The sequence below is a fragment of the Ogataea philodendri genome (genome assembly GCF_020536065.1).
Source record: "Ogataea philodendri strain CBS6075 chromosome Unknown scaffold21, whole genome shotgun sequence".
NCBI classification, from domain to species: Eukaryota; Fungi; Ascomycota; class Pichiomycetes; order Pichiales; family Pichiaceae; genus Ogataea; species Ogataea philodendri.
This window is the reverse complement of record NW_025763804.1, coordinates 76984-97511: the sequence shown is the minus strand read 5'-3', so window position 1 is coordinate 97511 and position 20528 is coordinate 76984. Positions and strand designations below refer to the sequence as shown.

General features: G+C 48.0%; 16 protein-coding genes across 16 annotated transcripts; 8 read left to right on the top strand and 8 right to left on the bottom strand.

Moving 5' to 3' along the window:
- Window positions 1-71: 71 nt before the first annotated feature.
- On the top strand, window positions 72-1358 carry OGAPHI_000549 (uncharacterized protein; the record flags this gene model as incomplete). The annotated part of the gene is made up of 1 exon (XM_046206700.1): window positions 72-1358. One exon carries the CDS (start codon window positions 72-74, stop codon window positions 1356-1358), a length of 1287 nt encoding a protein of 428 aa, XP_046064625.1.
- Window positions 1359-1365: 7 nt separating this feature from the next.
- On the bottom strand, window positions 1366-3369 carry OGAPHI_000548 (uncharacterized protein; the record flags this gene model as incomplete). Its single annotated transcript, XM_046206689.1, has 1 exon — window positions 1366-3369. One exon carries the CDS (start codon window positions 3367-3369, stop codon window positions 1366-1368), a length of 2004 nt encoding a protein of 667 aa, XP_046064624.1.
- Window positions 3370-3739: 370 nt separating this feature from the next.
- OGAPHI_000547 (uncharacterized protein) lies at window positions 3740-7681 on the bottom strand (the record flags this gene model as incomplete). Its single annotated transcript, XM_046206677.1, has 1 exon — window positions 3740-7681. One exon carries the CDS (start codon window positions 7679-7681, stop codon window positions 3740-3742), a length of 3942 nt encoding a protein of 1313 aa, XP_046064623.1.
- A 252-nt stretch (window positions 7682-7933) lies between these two features.
- On the top strand, window positions 7934-9487 carry OGAPHI_000546 (uncharacterized protein; the record flags this gene model as incomplete). Its single annotated transcript, XM_046206666.1, has 1 exon — window positions 7934-9487. One exon carries the CDS (start codon window positions 7934-7936, stop codon window positions 9485-9487), a length of 1554 nt encoding a protein of 517 aa, XP_046064622.1.
- On the bottom strand, window positions 8114-9937 carry OGAPHI_000545 (uncharacterized protein; the record flags this gene model as incomplete). The annotated part of the gene is made up of 3 exons (XM_046206655.1): window positions 8114-8490; window positions 8719-9270; window positions 9535-9937. 3 exons carry the CDS (start codon window positions 9935-9937, stop codon window positions 8114-8116), a joined length of 1332 nt encoding a protein of 443 aa, XP_046064621.1.
- On the top strand, window positions 9936-11675 carry OGAPHI_000544 (uncharacterized protein; the record flags this gene model as incomplete). Its single annotated transcript, XM_046206644.1, has 3 exons — window positions 9936-9954; window positions 10039-10664; window positions 10815-11675. The coding sequence occupies 3 exons, from the start codon at window positions 9936-9938 to the stop codon at window positions 11673-11675; spliced, it is 1506 nt and encodes a 501-aa protein (XP_046064620.1).
- Window positions 10050-11681, bottom strand: OGAPHI_000543 (uncharacterized protein; the record flags this gene model as incomplete). The annotated part of the gene is made up of 1 exon (XM_046206633.1): window positions 10050-11681. One exon carries the CDS (start codon window positions 11679-11681, stop codon window positions 10050-10052), a length of 1632 nt encoding a protein of 543 aa, XP_046064619.1.
- A 577-nt stretch (window positions 11682-12258) lies between these two features.
- OGAPHI_000541 (uncharacterized protein) lies at window positions 12259-12891 on the top strand (the record flags this gene model as incomplete). Its single annotated transcript, XM_046206611.1, has 1 exon — window positions 12259-12891. One exon carries the CDS (start codon window positions 12259-12261, stop codon window positions 12889-12891), a length of 633 nt encoding a protein of 210 aa, XP_046064617.1.
- OGAPHI_000542 (uncharacterized protein) lies at window positions 12277-12834 on the bottom strand (the record flags this gene model as incomplete). Its single annotated transcript, XM_046206622.1, has 1 exon — window positions 12277-12834. One exon carries the CDS (start codon window positions 12832-12834, stop codon window positions 12277-12279), a length of 558 nt encoding a protein of 185 aa, XP_046064618.1.
- A 75-nt stretch (window positions 12892-12966) lies between the features above and the next one.
- Window positions 12967-14586, bottom strand: OGAPHI_000540 (uncharacterized protein; the record flags this gene model as incomplete). Its single annotated transcript, XM_046206600.1, has 1 exon — window positions 12967-14586. The coding sequence occupies one exon, from the start codon at window positions 14584-14586 to the stop codon at window positions 12967-12969; it is 1620 nt and encodes a 539-aa protein (XP_046064616.1).
- A 1268-nt stretch (window positions 14587-15854) lies between these two features.
- Window positions 15855-17483, bottom strand: OGAPHI_000538 (uncharacterized protein; the record flags this gene model as incomplete). Its single annotated transcript, XM_046206578.1, has 1 exon — window positions 15855-17483. The coding sequence occupies one exon, from the start codon at window positions 17481-17483 to the stop codon at window positions 15855-15857; it is 1629 nt and encodes a 542-aa protein (XP_046064614.1).
- OGAPHI_000539 (uncharacterized protein) lies at window positions 16519-16869 on the top strand (the record flags this gene model as incomplete). Its single annotated transcript, XM_046206589.1, has 1 exon — window positions 16519-16869. The coding sequence occupies one exon, from the start codon at window positions 16519-16521 to the stop codon at window positions 16867-16869; it is 351 nt and encodes a 116-aa protein (XP_046064615.1).
- Window positions 17484-17772: 289 nt separating the features above from the next.
- Window positions 17773-18258, top strand: OGAPHI_000537 (uncharacterized protein; the record flags this gene model as incomplete). Its single annotated transcript, XM_046206566.1, has 1 exon — window positions 17773-18258. One exon carries the CDS (start codon window positions 17773-17775, stop codon window positions 18256-18258), a length of 486 nt encoding a protein of 161 aa, XP_046064613.1.
- Window positions 18259-18261: 3 nt separating this feature from the next.
- OGAPHI_000535 (uncharacterized protein) lies at window positions 18262-19395 on the bottom strand (the record flags this gene model as incomplete). The annotated part of the gene is made up of 1 exon (XM_046206544.1): window positions 18262-19395. The coding sequence occupies one exon, from the start codon at window positions 19393-19395 to the stop codon at window positions 18262-18264; it is 1134 nt and encodes a 377-aa protein (XP_046064611.1).
- Window positions 18445-18790, top strand: OGAPHI_000536 (uncharacterized protein; the record flags this gene model as incomplete). Its single annotated transcript, XM_046206555.1, has 2 exons — window positions 18445-18477; window positions 18572-18790. The coding sequence occupies 2 exons, from the start codon at window positions 18445-18447 to the stop codon at window positions 18788-18790; spliced, it is 252 nt and encodes an 83-aa protein (XP_046064612.1).
- Window positions 19396-19505: 110 nt separating the features above from the next.
- OGAPHI_000534 (uncharacterized protein) lies at window positions 19506-20528 on the top strand (the record flags this gene model as incomplete). Its single annotated transcript, XM_046206533.1, has 1 exon — window positions 19506-20528. The coding sequence occupies one exon, from the start codon at window positions 19506-19508 to the stop codon at window positions 20526-20528; it is 1023 nt and encodes a 340-aa protein (XP_046064610.1).

Genomic DNA, 20528 nt, shown 5'->3' with positions numbered 1-20528 from the left:
TGCGCGGATCGGAATACCTAAATTTTAAAATAAATAGCGGAAAAAAGTTAGCTTTGTTATCTTTGAATAAAATGCCATCTGTTCTCATTGTTGGCTGTGGGGTTTTTGGTCTATCTACCGCGCGTGATCTTTCTAGGAGAGGTTATTCAGTTGTGGCCCTTGACGCGTACGAGCCACCGTCTCCGTGGTCTGCTGCCAATGACTTCAACAAGATTATCCGTGCGGAATACACTGATTTGATATATTCCAAGATGGCTGTCGAAGCCATACACCAATGGCGCGACGATCCGGATCTTAAGGGACTCTACAATGAGTGTGGAAGGATCATGGTGACGCCAATGGACCATGTGGGCCGCCAGGAGTTTGAGAAGAAAGGTATTTCCAACCTGCGCAAGCTGAACGAAGGACTGAAAATCAAGTATCTCAAAGGAAACGACGCGCTGGCCGAAATTTGTCCCGAGCTTGGCCATAACTCTTTGGGCCCCGAACAAGAGTTCAAGTTCAATCCTGAGTCAGGACTGGGCCACGCTGGTAACTCCTTGAAAACAATGTACCTAAAGTGCAAACAGCTGGGAGTCAAATTTGTGTTTGGGGACGCTGGCAGATTCACTGGACTGGAAAAGAAAAATGGAAAGGTGTATGCCAGAGCTGCAAATGGTCAGTTATACACTGCTGACCAGCTGCTGATCTGTTGTGGAGCGAACACCGGAAAATGTATGGATCTGAAGCAACAGCAATCTGCTACCGCATTGTATGTGGCCCATATCAAGCTGACTCCTGAGGAGTACAGCAAGTACAAGGACATACCTATTCTGTTTGACTCTGATATGGGTTACTTCTTCCCTCCAGACCCTGCTACCAGGGTTATCAAGATCGCTCTTCCCGGGATCGGAGCTTCCAACTTGGTGGCAGATCCTCATGGAAGTGACAAGGAGATCTCTTTGCCAAGATACCATAATGCCAATCCATCCGACACAATGCCTAAGTACGGTTACGATCAAGTAGTTAAACTACTTGCAAAATACTGTCCCGATCTGGCTTATCACATGCCGTTCAACGCCAAGACCTGCTGGATTGGAGACACCGCCGACTCGCACTTTATTATTGACCAGGTTCCCGGATACGAAAACACTTTTGTTGCAACTGGAGATTCTGGTCACGGGTACAAGTTTCTTCCAAACATTGGCAAGTACATTGTTGCCAGACTGGAAAACACTTTGGATCCGGAATTGAAGAATGCCTGGAAATGGAGAGCTGGAGCCATATTTGACCCGTTTTCCATTGACTGGCGTGTTGCCAAAGACTTCCCTGACCTTAAGGATGTCGATTGGTGGATAGAGCAAAAACCTAAGTTATAGTATACAATTATACACGTTGGATAGCGTCCAATTTCTCCCAAAAATCATCGTCGTCGTCAATCACGCTCTTCTCCTCGAAGGTGTACATGTCTCTGTTGGAATTAAAGATTTCCATCAGGTTGTGTAGTCCCAACATGTCTGGCTCCAAGCTCTGTGAGTAGAAGCTGGCCGGTGTTGAAGGAGCGTCGGAATCAAGAGTCAATCTCTTCGAAAACACGCCATCTTCCAGTAACCGGTCAAATAAGATACGGAAACTGGCCGCTTTCTTGGTTCGCTCTGCAAACAGAGATAGCAGCACGGAACAGTGTCGCAGGTAATTGTGGAACGTGCGAGTCTTGTCGGAATGGGCAGTACCATCGCTATCGAGATGCACTATGGAGTAGGCGAGAAGGATTCCAGCAAGGAAAATCGAGTGAAGACTAAACATTCCGTATCCAAAGGCTGGGTCTTTTGCCAGCACGATGTATGCTCGGCAGACACCTCCGGCAGCTTCTGATATCTCTATCAGCAAGCTATGGAATTGTTTAACGCTTTGATCTCCTTTCTTCATTAGCCGGGTCAGACACAAAAAGAGCTTGGCACGGTGGTAGCAAAGAGTCAGATACTCAAACGGTATTTGATTATGCAGTCCCTCAATAAACTCGTGTTCAGGGGGGAGCTCCCGCTTCCATTTCTCAAGCTCCGCCATAATCTTGGAATACTCCTCGTTGTATTTAGGATCAATCTCTACGGCCCTGGTGAGCATGGCTGGGGCAATAGGAATGGAGATTATTTGTTCCAGACGACCAATATGCGACTCGATCTCGCGGATCCGACACATCTGAGTGAGGTAGTACGAAAACGAGATCTTGGCAGGATAGATGATCCGGTGATCGTGTTTCTCGTACTGCAACCGTTGTTGTTCAATTTGGAGCTTGTATAAGTCTTCGTCACTGATTGTATCCATGGAGTCAATATTCAACGAATAGGGGACATCAATCTCATCATCTGGAATTGATGCTGGTCGACCAAGAGTGACACAGATCACCTTCTCAAAGCTGTAAACAGACCAGAAAATTCGTTTTTTTGTTTCGTAGTCCTTTGCGGTCTTGACACTCGGAATGATGAATCGCTGGAGACCCATCTGGGTCATTTTTCTGATTGCCAATCCGGAAAGCTCCCAGATATTCATAGTGAACTTGATGTTGTGGTCATAGGAAACCAATAAATACAGCGCAATGTACATTATCACTCGAATTTGGTCCAGAGTCTTGAGACAGTAGGTGATTTTGGATAAGCAATCCATTGCTTTATCGAAATAGAGGCCTGGATTCAGATAAGTCATCTGAGTAGACATCATCACCAGGCGACATCCAGTTGCAAGAATGAGGTTAAGAATAGTGTCACGGTGGAGCTTGTCAATGAACTTCGGACACTCCCTGTCTGACTTACTGAAGTAGATGTCTGCCAAACGTTCGAGATCCTCGGGCTCGTAGAAGAAGTATCTCTGGCTCATTAGTTTGTGATAGTAGCGTAGAAACATGCGCTCGAGCTCCACGTCAGGAACCACGGGAATAGCTGTCCCTGTGCGATCATCCAGTCTTTTCATGAGCTCATCGTGGATCAAAGGAGGTCTGTTCATGGTGTTCATTCCCTGGACCTCTTTGTAGATCTTGGATACAATCGAGTTCTTGATGGTGTTCACCTTTGTGATGATTGCCGAGCTTCCTGCGTGCGTTTCTTCGTTGGTGTCATGCAGCAGAAGCCAGATTGAGTTAAAGAACTGGCTGGCGTTAGGATTCGTCGACGAGGACGGTGCCGGTCTTAGTTGCCCGACCTCGTTTTGCAAGAGCGATAGTTGTTTTTGCAGCTGCTCGATTCGATCCAGGACGGAACCCAGAGCCCCGTTGCGCTGGTCCTCCGGCTCCTCTGCTATAAACTGTCCCTTGGTGTCCACAGAGGCAGTCCCCACGACGTCCGGCTGGCTCTCGCTCTGGTGCAGAGGCATCGATTCTTGTTGAGTAACCTCCATAATCTCTGGTTCCACGGGCTCCTGTTCGACAGCCGCATCAAACGCCGTCTCGATTCGCGTTGCACGTTTGCGTGTCGACTGAACGAAAACACAGTCTGCTTTTGCGTTCAGGCAGTTTGAGCAAGGGTGGAATCCATCGCACCGCTTTTTGCGTCTTTTACATCGATCGCACGCAACAGATACCCGATTCCGGTGCGGTCGGGTCCGGAAGGTTCCTTCACCTTCCCTTTTGTTGGCCGACTGCTTGGAAGACGGCAACTTCTCAAATACAGTCGGAACAAACACAATTTTATTTGGTCGAGGACCCATGAGATAAACACAGCCTAAAATAGGGTGGAAAATTATTTCTTATCTATTATTCTAATTATTCTTACTGAGAGGTATTTCCCAATTCGGTTTTCAAGGCCAGAGAGCCACCAGCAATAGGCTTGAACACCGTCTGTTCAACAGGACGCACGTAGGCCGGGACGGATTCCGTTTCTGTTGGGGCTCCATATCCTCCTCCGCCGGGAGTCACAATACTGACAAATTCTCCTTTGTGCAGCTGGAATTGGGCAAAAGCAGGCATGTGGATCCATCTGAACTTGCCTTCTTGGATCTTTCCAAGCAGATTCTTGCCCAATTTAGCTGCTTGTCCGCCATGAACGCCATAGGGTCCACTGTTTCTGCGCTGAGTACGAAGAGTACATGACAAATCAGTAGTAAACTCGATCGTTCTGATCAGTCCATCTCCTCCATTCCACTTACCCTTACCGCCGGAGTTTTTGCGGATGCTGAACTCGTGCAGAACCACAGGGTACCGCTTTTCAAAGATCTCCGGATCAGTGATCTTTGTGTTGGTCATGTGACAGTGCACGCCTGACCATCCGTGGTAGCCCTCGCTGGCTCCAGATCCACCACCAATGGTCTCCACCATGGCGAATCCGGGCTTGATCTCGCCGGTTTCGTGGTTCTTTCCGCCCTTTCCGAACCCAATGGTATTGTTGGAGCCGGTAGAGGCCGCACAGAGTCCAAAGGCTTTCAGCAGACAGTCATTGAGTCTCTGGGAGGTGGTCGAATTGGCAGCAGCAACAGCAGCAAACTCGGACGGGTTCAGAATACTTCCTTCTGGGATGAACATTTTGACTGGCTCGAGACACCCTTCGTTCAAAGGGATATCTTGTTCCAGCATTAACCTCAAGGAGTAGATGATACATGCGTGGGTGATAGCAATTGGGGCATTGCAAGGGCTGTATGCCTCTTCTGAAGTTCCTGTAAAATCATAGAACGCCTCACCTTTCTCCCCGTCAATGTCGATCGTCACATTGATAATTGATCCGTCGTCCATTATTTCGGTTGCACGCAATGGTAGCTGGTCGTGCAGCTTCTCGGCCGTTTTCCTGAAGAAGTTACGCACCGCGGTGGCTGCTGTTTTCCGCACGTTGGTCATGTAGAATAGCACCACCTCTGTTCCGTACTCCGCAAACAAATCTTCCAGGAGGTGGACTCCCTTAAGGTTTGCGGCGATCTGCGCTTTCAGGTCAGACAGATTGTCATTCACATTTCTCGAACCAGAGCACCCAGGATACTTTGCTGGCTCTTCAACAAAGTATCTCTGCACACCGTCGTAATCGAACTTGGAGTTCTCCACAATCTTCCAGTGCAAGAACTGTGCTCCTTCCTGGTAGAGCTCGGTAGCATCAGCTGCGCACGAACCAGGAGCAGATCCTCCGATCTCTGCGTGGTGAGCTCTAGAAGCAGTGAAGAATCTAATCTTGTCGTCAATGAAGACAGGCGAGATCAGAGTGATGTCTGGTAAATGTGTTCCTCCGGCTTGTGGGTGGTTGGAAGCAAGAACGTCACCTGGCCTGATGTTTTTGCCCCAGTATTTCTTAGCATACCGGATGCAATGAGACATGGATCCCAGATGCACAGGGACATGAGGCGCATTGGCCGTGAGGTTTCCGTCTGCATCAAACAACGCACACGAAAAGTCCATCCGTTCTTTGATGTTGGCCGAAACACTAATTTTTTGCAGAGTAGTTCCCATATCTTCGGCAATAGCCATGAATCTGTTTTGGAACACGGCAAGCAGAATAGGATCAACAGAGAGTGTTTTGGAGGACGCCACCGCGCTGAGTTTTGATTCTTCTCCAAGATCGATCACAATGTGTTTTTCCAGGTTCAGTGCTCTAGAATTTGGATTCACGCAAATAGTTTGTGTAGCATCCAGCAGAATGGCAGGTCCTTGAACCGTCTGGCCCAGAGCAAGATCCGGAATGCGGAAAATGCGCGTTTCATGAGCAACACCATGACTGTTCTCGCTAAAGTACACTGGAGAGGTCTTGAGCTTCAAAGAATCTGCAACCTCTGTCTCCACAACACCTTCCCGATCAAATGGCGATTTTTGTGGAATTTTGGATGTGGATCCAGTGGTACGGACTCTGATGTCGTGAACAATGACTGATTTGGACGGGTCGACAAACGAAAACTCTCTCTCGTGACGTTTGACAAAAGCGTCGAGGAAATCTATCTCCGACTGCTCGATCATCAGTTTGGTGTCCGATCCACGGTATCCCAGGTTGAAATAGAACTTGCTCTCAACTGTCTTTGGGTCCACTCCTTGCTTGACGAGACTTGCAGTCAGGTCGGCCTGGATCTGGGAGCATCTCAGAAGAAGTTTGTCGCGCACCGCGTCGCAGTAAACGTCGTCGTGGGGCTCGAGCTTCTCCTTTACCACATCGGCCATACCGATTCCGTACGCAGATAGCACAGAGGAGTACTTGTGGATGATGACTTTCTTCATGTTGAGAATTCGGGCAACGTCCACACAGTTTTGTCCGCCTGCTCCGCCAAACGAGGCAAGGTTGTGTTTGGCAACGTTGTGGCCACGGGATTCGGTCAGTGCACGAATAGGCTTGGCCATGTTATGGTTCGCAACCTCGAGGAAACCCAGGGCAACCTCATGAGGCGTTTTCTGGGAATCCTTGTTCTCTGCATTGATGATCTCTGTGAGCTGCTTGAACTTCTGATCCACAATGTCATAATCCAACGGCTGGTCCTCGTTGGGGCCAAAGATGTGCGGAAAGAACTCGGGCAGAATCCGACCAACGTACAGGTTTGCGTCAGTAATGGTAAGCGGTCCTCCCTTGCGGTAGCACGCAGGACCAGGGTGAGAAGAAGCAGATTCGGGGCCAACTTTGAAAACGCCGTTAACGTACTCCAAGATCGATCCTCCACCGGCTGCAACCGTGTTGATATCCAGCTGAGGAGCTGCAACGTGGATTCCAGCAGTAATTGAGTGGAACACAAACTCGTAGCCACCATCGTATCTGGAAACGTCTGTTGAAGTTCCACCCATGTCGAATCCAACAATAGGAGTGCCTTCTGTCGGGTCGTAGCAGGTTTGGGCCTCGCCAACAACACCACCAGCCGGGCCAGACAATAGAGCACGAAGTCCCGTAAAGTCTGTGTATGGAACCAGTCCACCGTCACTTTGCATGAATTCGACTCTGGTTGTCTTCTCAAACCCTGGCTTGAAACCTTGCAAGAACGACGCAATGTATTCTTTGATAATTGGGGTCAAGTACGCTTCCACGGCCACGGATTGGGCTCTTGGAATAGCCTTGATCATTGGAAGGAGCTCGTGCGAGGTTGCAACAAACTCAAATCCCATCTCTAAAGCCAACTTTTTCAAGCGTATCTCGTGGTCAGTGTAGTCGTATCCGTGAACCAAACAAATTCCAAGAGACATGATTCCTTTGGCTTTCAAGGTCTCCAATTGAGCACGAGCGTCTTCCAGATCCAATGGTTGCAAGATCTGGTACGTCTGTCCCGTAACACCACTCACATAATCCTTATCGGTACCAACCAAATGGTCAAACTTGACCTGATCTGGGTCCTCCTCGTAATCAGGGGCGGTCACACGTTCTTTGATTTCAATGACATCCTCGTACAGAACCTCTGGCTTGCGAATACGCATGGCAAACAGATCCGGCCGAGTTTGGTCTCCAATACGTAGAATGTCTTTGAATCCAATGGTAGTCAAAAGAGCGCACCGAGCACCTTTACGCTCCAAAAGAGCGTTCGTGGCCACGGTTGTTCCGAGTCGAATACTGCTGATAGAACTGGTATCCAGCAGACTGTCCTTGGGGATTGACTCCCCGGAGAGATGCTCGAGAACTCGACGGATAGCCTCGACATTTGCGTCTTTGTAGTTATCTGGGTCCACTGACAACAGCTTGAACACAAAGTCCTCCTGGCCAGGGATCACGGCAATCACGTCGGTGAAGGTTCCACCTCTGTCGATGGCAACTTTAACGTTCGAGATCATTGTGAATAGACGGTCTCAAAGAAGCTGAATTTATATACTAGCTCGATGTCGGAAGCCAGTTTCCAATCGCGGAACTAGTGTCGGAAGGAAATTATTCCGCCACCGTTTTTCGCCAAAAACGGCAGTCGGAGATTTTGTTCCCTGGCCATCCGCCTGCTTTATCAGGAAAGATAAGCCTTATCTCGAGCTAAGGAAAAAAAACTCGGGCACTATAAATAAAGATTTCACTCCTGGTTAAGGCCAGTAAACCACATGGAGAGATCCGCCAAACAGCTCAAACTTGCTAAGGCTACAGGAGAAAGAATTGCCTCGGTGCTGCCCGACGACTCGCGGACCTGGTGGCAGAGACCAAACCTGCTTAAACTCTATTTGTTGCTGTGCAACTTTGTTCTCTTTGCTTCGTCGATCGGCTATGATTCCGCAATTACCAACTCAATTCAGAATATCCCGGCCTGGCTTACGTTCATGAACGACCCAACAGGTACCTGGCTCGGATTCATCTCTGCTTCGCCGTTTGTTGGTACCTGTGGTACCATTTTCTTCGTCCCCTGGATCTGTGACCGATTTGGGAGAAAAGTTGTGATCTACATGACCGTGCTGTGTATTTGGATTGGTTCGATTCTGGGAGCTGCCGCCAAAAACCCAGCTACCTACATCGTGTCGAGAATCTTTATGGGATTCTCCTTCTCGTGCAACTATGCCGCTTCGGTGTGGATCTCGGAAATCGCCTACCCAACCACTCGTGGAAAATTCTCTGCTGCTTACCACGCTATTTATTATTTCGGATCCGTTCTGTGCGCCTGGGTGGTCTTTGGCACCCAGTACATCAAGGATGACAACTCGTGGCGAATCCCCCTGGCTCTCCAGGCCGCAATTCCCACCTGTCTGCTGCCTGCTCTGATTTACGCTCCTGAGTCGCCAAGATGGCTGATTTCCGTCGGCAAGGTGGACCAGGCACGTCGCGTCTTGCTCAAGTTCCATGCAAACTACGAGGAAGAATACCTGCCGCTAGTCGAGCTCGAGATGCAGGAGATTACAGCCGGTATCGAGGCGCTGCGTGCCAACAACATTTCCTCGTGGAAATCTCTCATCTCCACACCGGGAAACCGCAAACGTTTGTTTATTTCGTGTTTCCTCGGTATTGCCTTTGCGTGGAACGGACAGGGAATTGTCACCTGGTACTTGAGCAGTGTTCTGACATCTGTCGGTATCACTGCCACCTGGAAAAAGACCCTGCTGAACGCGTGTATTCAGCTGTTCAACCTCTTGGTTGCAATTACAGGAGCCGTTCTGGTCGACTTCGCTGGTCGCAGAACGCTGTTCCTCTATGCCACCGCGGGTCTCTTCTTCTCCTTCATCGGTCTCACCACCATCACGGCAGTGTACGCCCAGCTCCACAGAAACATTGGTCAGGCAATCATTGTGTTCATCTTCCTCGTTTATGCTTTCCAAGCCATCGCGTATGCCCCGATGATCACCTCCTATCCGTCGGAGCTTTGGCCACAGGCCACACGGTCCAAGGGTCTGTTCACGGCAATGTTTTTCCTGAACGGGGCTACCTTCTTCAACATTTTTGTCAACCCAATAGCCTTGGATGCAATCACATGGCGCTACTACTGTATTTATTTAGGAGTCCAGGTGGTGATCTTTGCTGTTATCTACTTCACCTTCCCAGAAACCAAGGGCTACTCATTGGAAGAGATTGCCCTCATTTTTGACAAGGACGAGGTTACCCAGGCTGGCCTGGAAACCGATCTCCCGGAAAAAGTCACCTCCCGAGTGAGCGTGAAAGAAATCTCTGACTAGAAAGAGTAATACATATTATTGAATACACCATCTGTCTATTTACTTACCCATCTGGTCTGGACCGAAACTCTCAGGAAGGAGCTCGCCCATCGACATCACCAGCTCCTGAGATCCGTCCTTGCTATACATGTAGATAGGCATGTCCACAACAGCGAACTCGCGCAGAACTTGCCTGCAAATACCGCACGGCGAGATTGTTTCATCGAGGTCTGCAGCAATCGCCACAGCATCGAACTGACGAACGCCCTGCGAAACAGCAACGACCGTTGCCGTGCGCTCGGCACAGATCGCACCACCGTAGGAAGCGTTTTCGACGTTTGCGCCGTCGTAGAACTTCCCATCTGCCAGCAGACAGCATCCAACACGGAAGTTCGAGTACGGACAGTACGCCTTGTCTCTGTTAGCCAATGCGCGCTCTTTCAAGGTGGCAAGTTGGGTTGCAGTAATCATGGAAATAATTTCAACCGGTTTTTAAAATTCTGAAAAGATAAAAAAAGTAGCACCGATTCGTTGCCTTATATATATTAAATAATAGCCGAGTTTTATTACAGGTTCTCCGAGCCTATTGTTTCACCACCTCGTCGATTTCCGTCTTTTCGTCCCTGCTGCCTTCTTCGTCGGCATAAATGACTTCAACATTCGATTTTGGTCCGGTGAAAAAGGTGCGTCCGTACGCAAACCAGTACACAACCACCAAGAACATGGCTCCCCAGTACACTACACAGGTCCAGTTCATGAGGTCCAAGGTGTTGTCCTTTCCGCGGAATTGCGGGAAGTTCAGGATCGGAATCATCATCAAAACGAAAGCACAGCCAATTGTACCGGTGACGTAGCTGAGCTTGCCCAAATTCCAAGGACCCGGCTTAAAAGTGTTTCTTGCGTAGGTGATTCTGAGGAAAGTTGGCACAGTGAACGAGATGAAAGCTCCAGTGGCACCAAACGAGAACACGGCGTTGATAGCGACACCACCAAACAGCAGACACAGCAAACATTCACCAATGAACCAGTTGAACCACACAGCGTTGACTGGGGTCTTGGTGTATGGGTTGACTCTGCACCAGAACCTGGACAATGGGATACAGCCATCTCTGGAGTAGGAGTAGAGCACTCTGGAGGCAGCAAGCATACTCGAGAAATCCATGATATAGGACAGAATAATGGCGAACGAAGCAAGTGCGTAGACTCTCTTTTTATCAAGGACCTGGAACAGGAAAGCCACAAACGGCTGACCAACTTCGCTTTCCATGGCAGCCGTCACATCAACGATGGTGTACGACATTCCGACCTGGAAAGCGAAACCGAGAATTCCCCCGAGAACGGCAGTTAGAACAATAGCATTTGGAGTGACAACCTCGGCATTGGCAGATTCCTCTGCCAAGTGGAATGGAGCGTCGAATCCAGACATGATCCAAATGGCAGCCATGAAACTCATGAGCACTGCAAATCCATCTGGCCACTCGGTCATGTTGACGATTTTCCAGGCGTCGGAGTTGGAGTTAAATTTTGGAAGACCCTGTTCGACTCTGTTATTTCCGCCAAGGAAAACGACCCATGTGATGAACAGGAACACCATGTTCAGAGTAGAGGTACCGCTGGTGATGATGGAGATCCATTTCACAGGCAACGAGGCAATACAGGCAGAGCTGATAGTGATCGAGGTAGCGAGCAGGAAACAGTGCCATTTCTGGTACTCATAGTTAGGATCGCTAATTTCTTTCAGAGCCAGAATCATGGAAGCAGTACTATATCCGACGGAGGGACCACCTGTGATCTGCGTCAGATAGTTGGACCATCCGACAAACCAGGACAAGAACGCTTTGTATTTAGGAGGGGCCAACATGGCGGTGGCATAATACAGTCCACCCGAGGTTGGGAACGCAGAGGCGATCTCGGCCATCGACAGAGCAACACAAAGAATTCCACCCATCGCAACCAAGTACACCCATGTGATACCAGCATTTCCGGTGTAGGCCATGGAGTACCACAGTGTTCCAGCAACAGAGGGCAGAAGACCAAGAGTGGAGAAAGCGATGGCAAAGGTGGTGAACATGGAGAAGTCACGTTTCAGCTCCTGCTTATAACCCAAGGCCAAAATAACGGCCTCATCGTGGTCCACTGGGTGATCCAGATGGACCTTCGAATGGGAAATGACCGACTGAACACGAACTTGATCAACAGCAAGATCTGAAGACATGTTTAGGATATTCTTTCGGTTGAAAAATTCAGGTCTTGAATTTTTTCTCGTGAGATTTATTTATACAATAGCCGCACAACAACACACGGCAGTCTTGGAGATAAGAAGTTGTAGGGCACGGATATTTGGCAAAAGGCCGCCTGAGACCGTCTGATCTATGCACATAGATAAACCAGTGATTAGCCAGAGATAAGTCGATTGCGTACAATGGCCAATTTGTATTTTGTCTACTCCCTATACGGTCTAAGGGTACGGAGAATTCCCAAACAATACACCGGGTTTAATCAAATAAGATTGTTCGCTAAGTCTTGGCCCCGGTGTTGGACTGTGGGAGAAGTAAAAGTTACCCGGCCCTCGGCCGAGAAAGAAAGAGTTTAAAACTCTAACTTACCTAACAGATGACATAATCGCAAATAGGTACCGAACTGTGGAAAAAAATTCTGCCTCCCCCCACCCCGGACACCTCGGCACGGCTGCCCTATTTACGTTTCCTGTTTAAGCCGAATTATTCCCCAATTAGGGTGAGGCAATTTCTACCACCCATAAAAAAAAGTGTTTGCAATCTTTGTTCTTCACCATGAAGTACTCCGTTCTTTTAGGTGTTTTGGCCCTCAACTTGGTGTCGGCTGTGGCGGAAGATGATGACAGCAATGTTGTCACCACCACCGTCTACGGTGAGACCACCAATACTCACAAGTACGGTCGGTTCGACAAAACCAAGAAGTCGTCCGAAGAAACGTCCACTGGTACACACAAGTACGGAAGATTCGACAAGACCAAGAAGTCTACAGAGGAAACTTCCACCGGTACTCACAAATATGGCCGTTTCGACAAAACCAAGGCTTCCTCTGAGTCCACTTCCACGGGTACCCACAAGTACGGTAGATTCAACAAGACCAAAAAGTCGACAACAGAAACTTCCACTGGAACCCATAAATACGGTAGATTCAACAAGACCAAGAAATCGTCGGAAGAGACTTCTAGCGGCACTCACAAGTACGGAAGATTTGACAAGACCCACGCTAGAACTACCACCACTGTTTTCGTTGCCGACGAAACCGATGCAGCTGACAGTGTTAATAAGCAACAGGTTCTTTCTGGTTCCAACTCCACCTCGAGTGCCAGTGCTTCCTCGAGTGCCGGTGCTTCCCATGTTTACGGACTTTCCCTAGGAGTTGCTGCTCTCGGAGCTGCTGCCGTTTTGTTGTGATATCATATAGACGAAATAATTGTCGGAAAATCAATTAAGAATAATTACCTATTATAAAAAACAGCACAAAGTCCATCACTCTTTCTCAATGTGGTCTTTTGGAGGGATCCGTGTATTAGGCATCAGGATGGTTGCAATCGTGAAGACTGCAACAAGACCCATACTGAGATAAAAAGTGTTCTTGATGGACTCCATAATGGCTTGTTTCACCATGTTTCCAGTAGAACTGTCGAGTGTTGCCAACAGTTCAGTATTGTTGATGACACTTTCAAGGTTAACCCCGTCAGGCGATGGGATGTGACCGATTTTTGTGCGTAATGTTGCAGTGTAAATGGCCTGTGCAATTTGCGAGAAGACAGCCGTTGCAATACCTCTTCCAAAGTAGATGAACGTCATGGTCAAGATGGTACTTCCCGGTGTTTTTGGACAGGCGAGTTGGGCAGCAACCAAAGGTGGCTGGAATGCGAGTCCAACACCAAGTCCATACAGAACCTGCAGTCCGTACCGTTTGGAGTTCGGAGAGTCCTTCTCCAACAGGGTCAGAATACCGATCCCGACAAACGAGAGCACCACGCCGACGAGAGCAATTAGTTTGACATGACGAGTCTTTTGCGAAACAATTCCACCCACGACATTGCTCAGCACGAGCGAGATCACCATTGGGAGCAGAGAAAGCCCGGCGTGGAAAGCGGTCTGATTATGAATGTTTTGGAAGTAGATCACCAAGAATTGGGTGACGACCACGAACCCAGCGTATGAGAACGACACAGAAAGCGCCGAGGTGACAACACCCATGGTGGTGATAATTTCTCTTGGAAGAACGGCGTTTTCTGCGAAGAAAAAGTCCCAGACACAAAAGGCAATGCCCAAAACTCCTCCAGCGACAAACAAACCAATCACCACGCCAGAGTTCCACTTGTACTCATTTCCTCCGAAAGATAATGGAAGAAGGAGCAAAACCAGCGAGGCAATCATCAACACTGCTCCGAGATAGTCGATCCGCTTGACTTTCTCCATCAGTCCTCCCTTCGGTGTTTGTGGACGGAAACTAAACAAGAACAGGGGCAGAATTGGTCCTGCAAAGCACAAATTAATATAGAACGCCCATCTCCAGGTGGTGTATGTGGTGAAAAGTCCGCCAATAATTGGGCCCAGAATGGAGGCCACAACAAAGACCACTCCGATCATCGCTAGAATCATTGGTTTCTTGTCAATAGTAGTGACCTCTGTAGCAATTCCCATCACACAGGCCTGAATCCCTGCTCCGCCAACTCCCTGCATAGCTCTGCCACCAATTAACATGTCCATAGATTTTGCAACACCTGAAATCAACGAGCCAATCTCGAAGATGATGATAGAAGAGAGCATAATCCATCTTCTTCCAAAGATAATCGATAGTCTACCCCATATCTGTGCGGTGCATCCCAATGCCAGCAGAAACGAAGAGGTGATCCAGGTGAGCTTTTCGTAGGAGTTGAAGCTTTCGGACACTTTAACCAAGATGGTGAAACTGATTGTCTGGTCTAAAGCAACGAGAAACATACACATCATGATTGAAGAGATACACATCACCAGTTTGGTTCCGTGAAGATACTGGTCCTTTCTTGAGGTCCCATCTCCTGCGTCACTTTCGAAGAACTTCTTTGGTTCTTCTTGAATAGACTCTATTTTCTGAATAGTCTCCTGTGTACTCATATTGGATTAAAGTATGTGGTTTCTGTGGTTCCTGTGGTACCTATAGTACCTGACGTTGACGGATGGCCATATTTATAGCGTTCTCACTAACCCCGTAAGGGGCACAAGTTGCAACGCAAAAGCTACAGCCGCTCCGTTATGACCAGCTAAATGCGATTTTCCGAACCAAATATTTCCGGAGCCGAAATTGAGCGATCGGCTTTAAGCTCTGTACGGGAGTTACGTAATCAGGCGCCAGTGTTTTTTTCAGAGTTGTACATTACCGCAAAATACTATTATAAACTGCACAGCCTTGTTTTGGGGGGTAATGAAATATCCTCGACCCAACTATTACCAGTTACATAAGCACAGGTCAATACTGCTTATACAGCTATGGTTTGCTCTTCGATGCCATAGGTACGCATTGTTTGTTTGATAGTGTGTGCAATTTGGTGTGCTGCCTCTCTTTTCTTGGCGAAATCTTCAAAAGAAAGGATTATTGAACCAAAATCAGCATAGAGAAGCATTCCTAGGTTTCTTGAGTTCTGGAATGTCCAAACATCGATACCAATGATACGTGCATGCTGGCAAAACAACAAGACGTAAATGCTTAGTCGCCAACGTATGGGTTTCATCAATCATTTGAGACATACACCTTCTTTTGCGCGAATGCCGTGCGCGGAACTCGGTTCCAAATTCCAAGCTTTTCATTTAGTTTATCAGCAGGAGATATCATGTTTCTAGAATTCTCTCCCTTTCTGGAAGTGTACCCTAGCCGGCTTCTTCCTACTACTAACGATGGGCTGTCTATAGTTTCAGCATTCACTTTTTGACTGACGATTGGGTTCGCTCTTCTCGGGCTTTTGGTAGCATATGTTCGTTGTAATATTTATCGGCGAGTTGGATTGGCCAATGATGCTAAAATGGAAATTAGTAGGCCCTGTGTCGGTTGGCTTCTTATTGTCAGACTGCTTATTTTCATCCATAGTGAATTTAATACCTCTTAAAACAGAGATGTGAGGAACTATTAAATTCGAAAAAGCTGATATCCCTTGAGCCACACCTTACACCTGGTAATAAACGGTTCGTTATTAAAAGCTGGTAATGCTGGTAATGATGGTAATGATGGTAATGCTGGTAATGCTGGTAATGATGGTAATGATGGTAATGTACAACTCAGGTTTTTTTTTTTGCGGTTTCGATCACCTAGGCAACTACAAACCCGTAATTTCTGTCATCATTATTCGTCCCCTATGTAGTAGCTACCAAATAAAATATCAGATGGCCTTTTAGCCAAAATGGAAACCACCTTGCTGGACGTTGGAGTTCATTCCAAATCCAAACTGGTCACCACTCATCTCAGGCTGTAGTCCAGCAGCATCTTCCTCAGCCTCTTCTCCACTGAAATATGTCTCCACAATGTGATAGGCCTTGGTGTAAATTTTGTCGTTCTCGTTACTCTGACAGTCAAAGATCTTCTCTGCTCCACCCGCTTCCTCAATGAAGATGGCATTCTCGTTGATGTTCGAGCCACGAGCTTCTTTTTCAAGCTCACCGATCCGGAGAATGTTCTCCAAAGCATCAAGAGTCACCTCAATGACTTTGTTGTCTGCGATGGCCAACAAATCACACAATGGCTTGATACAACCTTGAGAGACAAGATACCGGATCTGATCTGGACGAGTGAGGCCTCCTGAAGAAGCATTGGAAATTGCCCAACATGCCTCTTTCTTTGTTTTGTAGTCGCCTGTAGCAAGCAATTTGATTATTTGAGGAATCAGGTTCGAATCAATCACCGCTTGAATTTGATCGCTGTTACCTGCAGTGATGTTCGAAATGGTCCAACATGCCTCTTTGCGAATTGACTCTTTTGGAGATCTGAGTAGTGGTGCAAGGGCAGGCAAAACACCCGCGTTAATGACAATTTGTGTTTGCAAATCGTTACCAGTGACAATGTTTCCAACAGCTCTCAAGGCCGGGGTCTGGACCAGAGTGCTGTCGTGTCCCAAGAGTTCCACAAGCCGTTTAGGGATTCTAGCATCGACCACAGCTTGGATAGCCTCAGTTGGACCATCACTCAAGTATGAAATTGCCCAGCACGCGTCAATCAGAGTTTCCACGTCCACAGAAAAAATTAGTTTAGCCAGCGTTGGCAAAGCACCCTTGACAATCTGCCAGTCTGGTTGTGGGTTCTTTCCACGACACAAGTTGGACAAAGTCCATGTAGCTGTACGGATGAGCGACATCTTGGATGACTGGAACAGAGAGAGAACCGGATCCATGGCATTGCAAGAAAGAACGTAGTCTCTGTACGCGGAGGAGTCACCAGCAACGTTACCGAGGGCCCAAATTGCTTGCTCCTTGACCTCCATGGATGGCGAGTACAAGAGGTTCACAAACAGAGGCACAGCGCCAGCATCAACCACGAATTTCGTTTGTTCAGAGCTTCCTGACGCGATGTTGGTCAAAGCCCAGGCTGCCTCCAACTGGAGGATCTCCGGACCAGAACGCATAAAGTCAACAAGCTTAGGGACAACACCGCTTTCAATCACAAGGTCGATAGGAGGGTTGTGCTCCTTAGAAAGGATTTGTCTGAACTTGATAGTGGCGTCCAATTGCTGTTCCAAGTCGTTCGAGGCAATACTGTTGACCATCTTTGGCAACTCACTCTGTAGTTGGCGGTAGAACACGGTTTCTGCAGTTTGCGTTTCTTCATCCTCTTCATCCGAATCATTCATTCCTGCAGGGGCGTTGAAGTTCCGTCTCTTTGTCAAGAGTTCTTCACGCTTCTGTTTTCTCAGTTCCACCTGCTGAGTCTCTCTCCGTCTTCTCACCTCATCCTGTTGGAATCTGTTCTTGTTCTTAAAGTTTGCCTTTCTGTATTCTGGCACGTATCTCGATGTCGTATCAGAATCCATGGTGCTCTATTCCAAATCGCCCTGATTAAACAAATATTTTCTTACACTCTCGCAACAAAATTTTGTGGTTACGAGCACTCGTCATATTTAGGTGGCAGTTGTGACGGGTCACACGAGCTGGCAACACTGCGAGACCCTCGGAACACTACCAGATCACATACAACCACACGGGTACACAACCATTTACTGACCATTTCCTTCCAGATTGCCAAATTGCCACACCTCCCAATTAGGCAGCATCCGCACCACAAAATGGCTTATCGATAACGTAATCTGAAATATTTCTGTAATGAAGGTGGTGATTCAAAGAGTCAAGCAGGCCTCGGTCACTGTGAACCAGCAGGTGGTTTCCCAGATCAATCGCGGGCTGATGTTACTTGTCGGTATTTCAACCGAGGATAACCAGGAAGATGTCGCGAAACTCGCCAATAAAGTGCTTCGGTTGAAGCTCTTTGAAGATCAAGGTGAGGAGGCTGGAACCAAGACAGAATGGGTTGGAAAGCCCTGGCAGAAGAGTGTCGGAGACATCAGCGGCGAAATTCTGTCGGTCTCGCAGTTTACGCTGTACGGAAACATCAAAAAGGGAGCAAAGCCAGATTTCCATCGAGCTCAAAAGGGTCATGTAGCTCAAGAACTGTATGAGTCATTCCTCGAGATCCTCAGGACAGACCTGGGCCAGGATCGGGTCAAAGACGGTCAGTTCGGGGCTATGATGGATGTGGCTCTGGTGAACGATGGTCCGGTCACCATCGTCTGGGACACTAGAGATAAATAGAAACTAATCTTTATTCTTCTTGAACAATCTAAAGGGACTTAGGGTCCTGGACGGCGAAAATGCAGGACTAACCCCACGGTTTTCCGAGAAATTCGACCGCGATCTGGACCTCAAGGGCGACAGCATGTTATCGGTACGCGTGACCCGTTGGAACCGCGGTTTCCTATCAGAAGTGTCTGGAAGCACATGACCGTGCTGGAACTTGCGGAGAGCGTCAATGTATCTGGTCGGCGAGTCTGAGTCTATCTTTGGTTTGTGCGGATGGTATAGGGGATTAACAACAGTGACGGGCACTCGGGCGTATTGGAGACAGTATTTGGACATGGACTTTGAGCTAATCATGGCTCTGATACCCGTTTTCTGTTCTTTATGTGCTCCCACAATCAAGATCACGGGATCGTACTCTCGGATAGCTCTGGTGATCATTTCTGGCACCTTTCCAACCTTGAACTCCAACACAATCTTGATTTTCTTATCTTTGGAATTCAATTTGGCAATGCTTTCCAGAATCTGCTCTCCTTCCTCCTTATAGTCTGGTTTGGCGTCCAATATCGCTGTCTCCTTTGCGAGCACACGCAGACACACCAACGTGTCTCCGTCGTTAAGCATTTCATCTATTGTCCATTTTAGTGCAACCAGCGAACACTCGTTGTTATCGTAGCCACACATAAACGTTCTTGAAGTCCGATCAAAATGAAACTCGTGATGCTTAGTTACCAGAATGAACTGTAGCTTTGTATAATCAAGTTCTTCGTTGCTCATGTTCTCAAACGAAACACCTTTCTCAAAAGTTCGGGAACCTTTCAAAATGTGTCTTTTGGAGTGATGATCTAAGGTGTCATCCACTGATAAAGACGGTAAAGAAGTATCCGTTGAACCCTGTGGACTCAATGACGGAGACATCAGCAACCGTTCTGGGACGCTAGATTCCATCGAACTGGTCTCAAACTGGTCCTCCGACACTTGATAGAGCATTGCGTTCAGCTCTGTATTTCGCTTGGTCGTCTGGTCCTCCAAGTCCGCCTCGCCGTCAACTTCGGAACCGACATTCTGTTTGGTTTCCGGCCCGGTCTCCTGTAAAATCGAGTCGATTCCCTTCGTATCAGGCTCGCTTTCAGGCGAGCTTATCTGGTCCATTTGAAATTGGTAAAGCCGCGATGCCCAATTTAACAAATTCCACACTTATTTTTTTTCTTTATTCTTTTGTTTAAATGTGCAGGTTCCTCATTTACAAAGGCAGAGAGCCGATGCTCCTGGCCAGCTTGCTCACCCGTCCAGCTCACTCTATCATCAACCAGTCGTTTGACTCCCGTCTCCGGATGGACCACACACCCGTGAACGGAGACGGATTTGGTGTGGGTTACTATACCCCAGATGACGAATCTGACAAGGAGGTTGCCGACACCCCTTGTGTTTACAAGGCAATCACCCCAGCATGGAACAACCAGAACTTGCAAAAGCTTGCAGAAAAGACACGGTCCAGACTGATCTTCGCTCACGTGAGAGCCTCAACTTACGGACTGTTAAGTGAAACAAACTGCCATCCATTCACATACCACAGAATCATGTTCATGCACAATGGCGCCATCACCGACTTTGGCAAAATCAAGAGACTCCTCATCCAGCATATTGAAGACGAGTTCTTCTTGACTATCCAGGGATCCACTGACTCCGAGTGCTCGTTTGCCCTGTTTTTGGACTGTCTCTATAAACTGGGTCACGACCCAAAGGAAGACAAACCAATCCCACACTCGGCCCTTCGGGTTGCATTGGAGACTACCATCGAACTTATCAAGAACTGGGTCAAACAAGTGCATCCTACTCAGACTCCAGAACCATCCCTACTCAATTTTGCAGTGACAGACGGCGAGTCGATTTGCGTCTCTAGATACATCAGCTCCAAGACAGACGAGGCAGCTTCGCTCTACTTCTCTACCGGATCTCGTTTTATTGAGGTCGAACCTTCTAGATACAAAATGGAACGGCTCGACCGGTCCCAAGACATTATCATGATCGCGTCTGAACCACTCACTTTCGAGCGTGGCGATTGGATCTCGATGCCTTCCAACTCGATTCTGACAGTGAAAGACCAAACGGTTTTACTCCACCCAATCAAGGACGAGTACTACCAAGCAGATCCAACATACACCAGATCATCCAAGTTTGCAGAAAGCAAGGGCCTCATGGGCACATATCCTAAGGCAGAGATCGTCAACAACGACCTGCCACCGCTTGAAAGAGAAGGAAGATCAAGATCGATTGCAGCATAG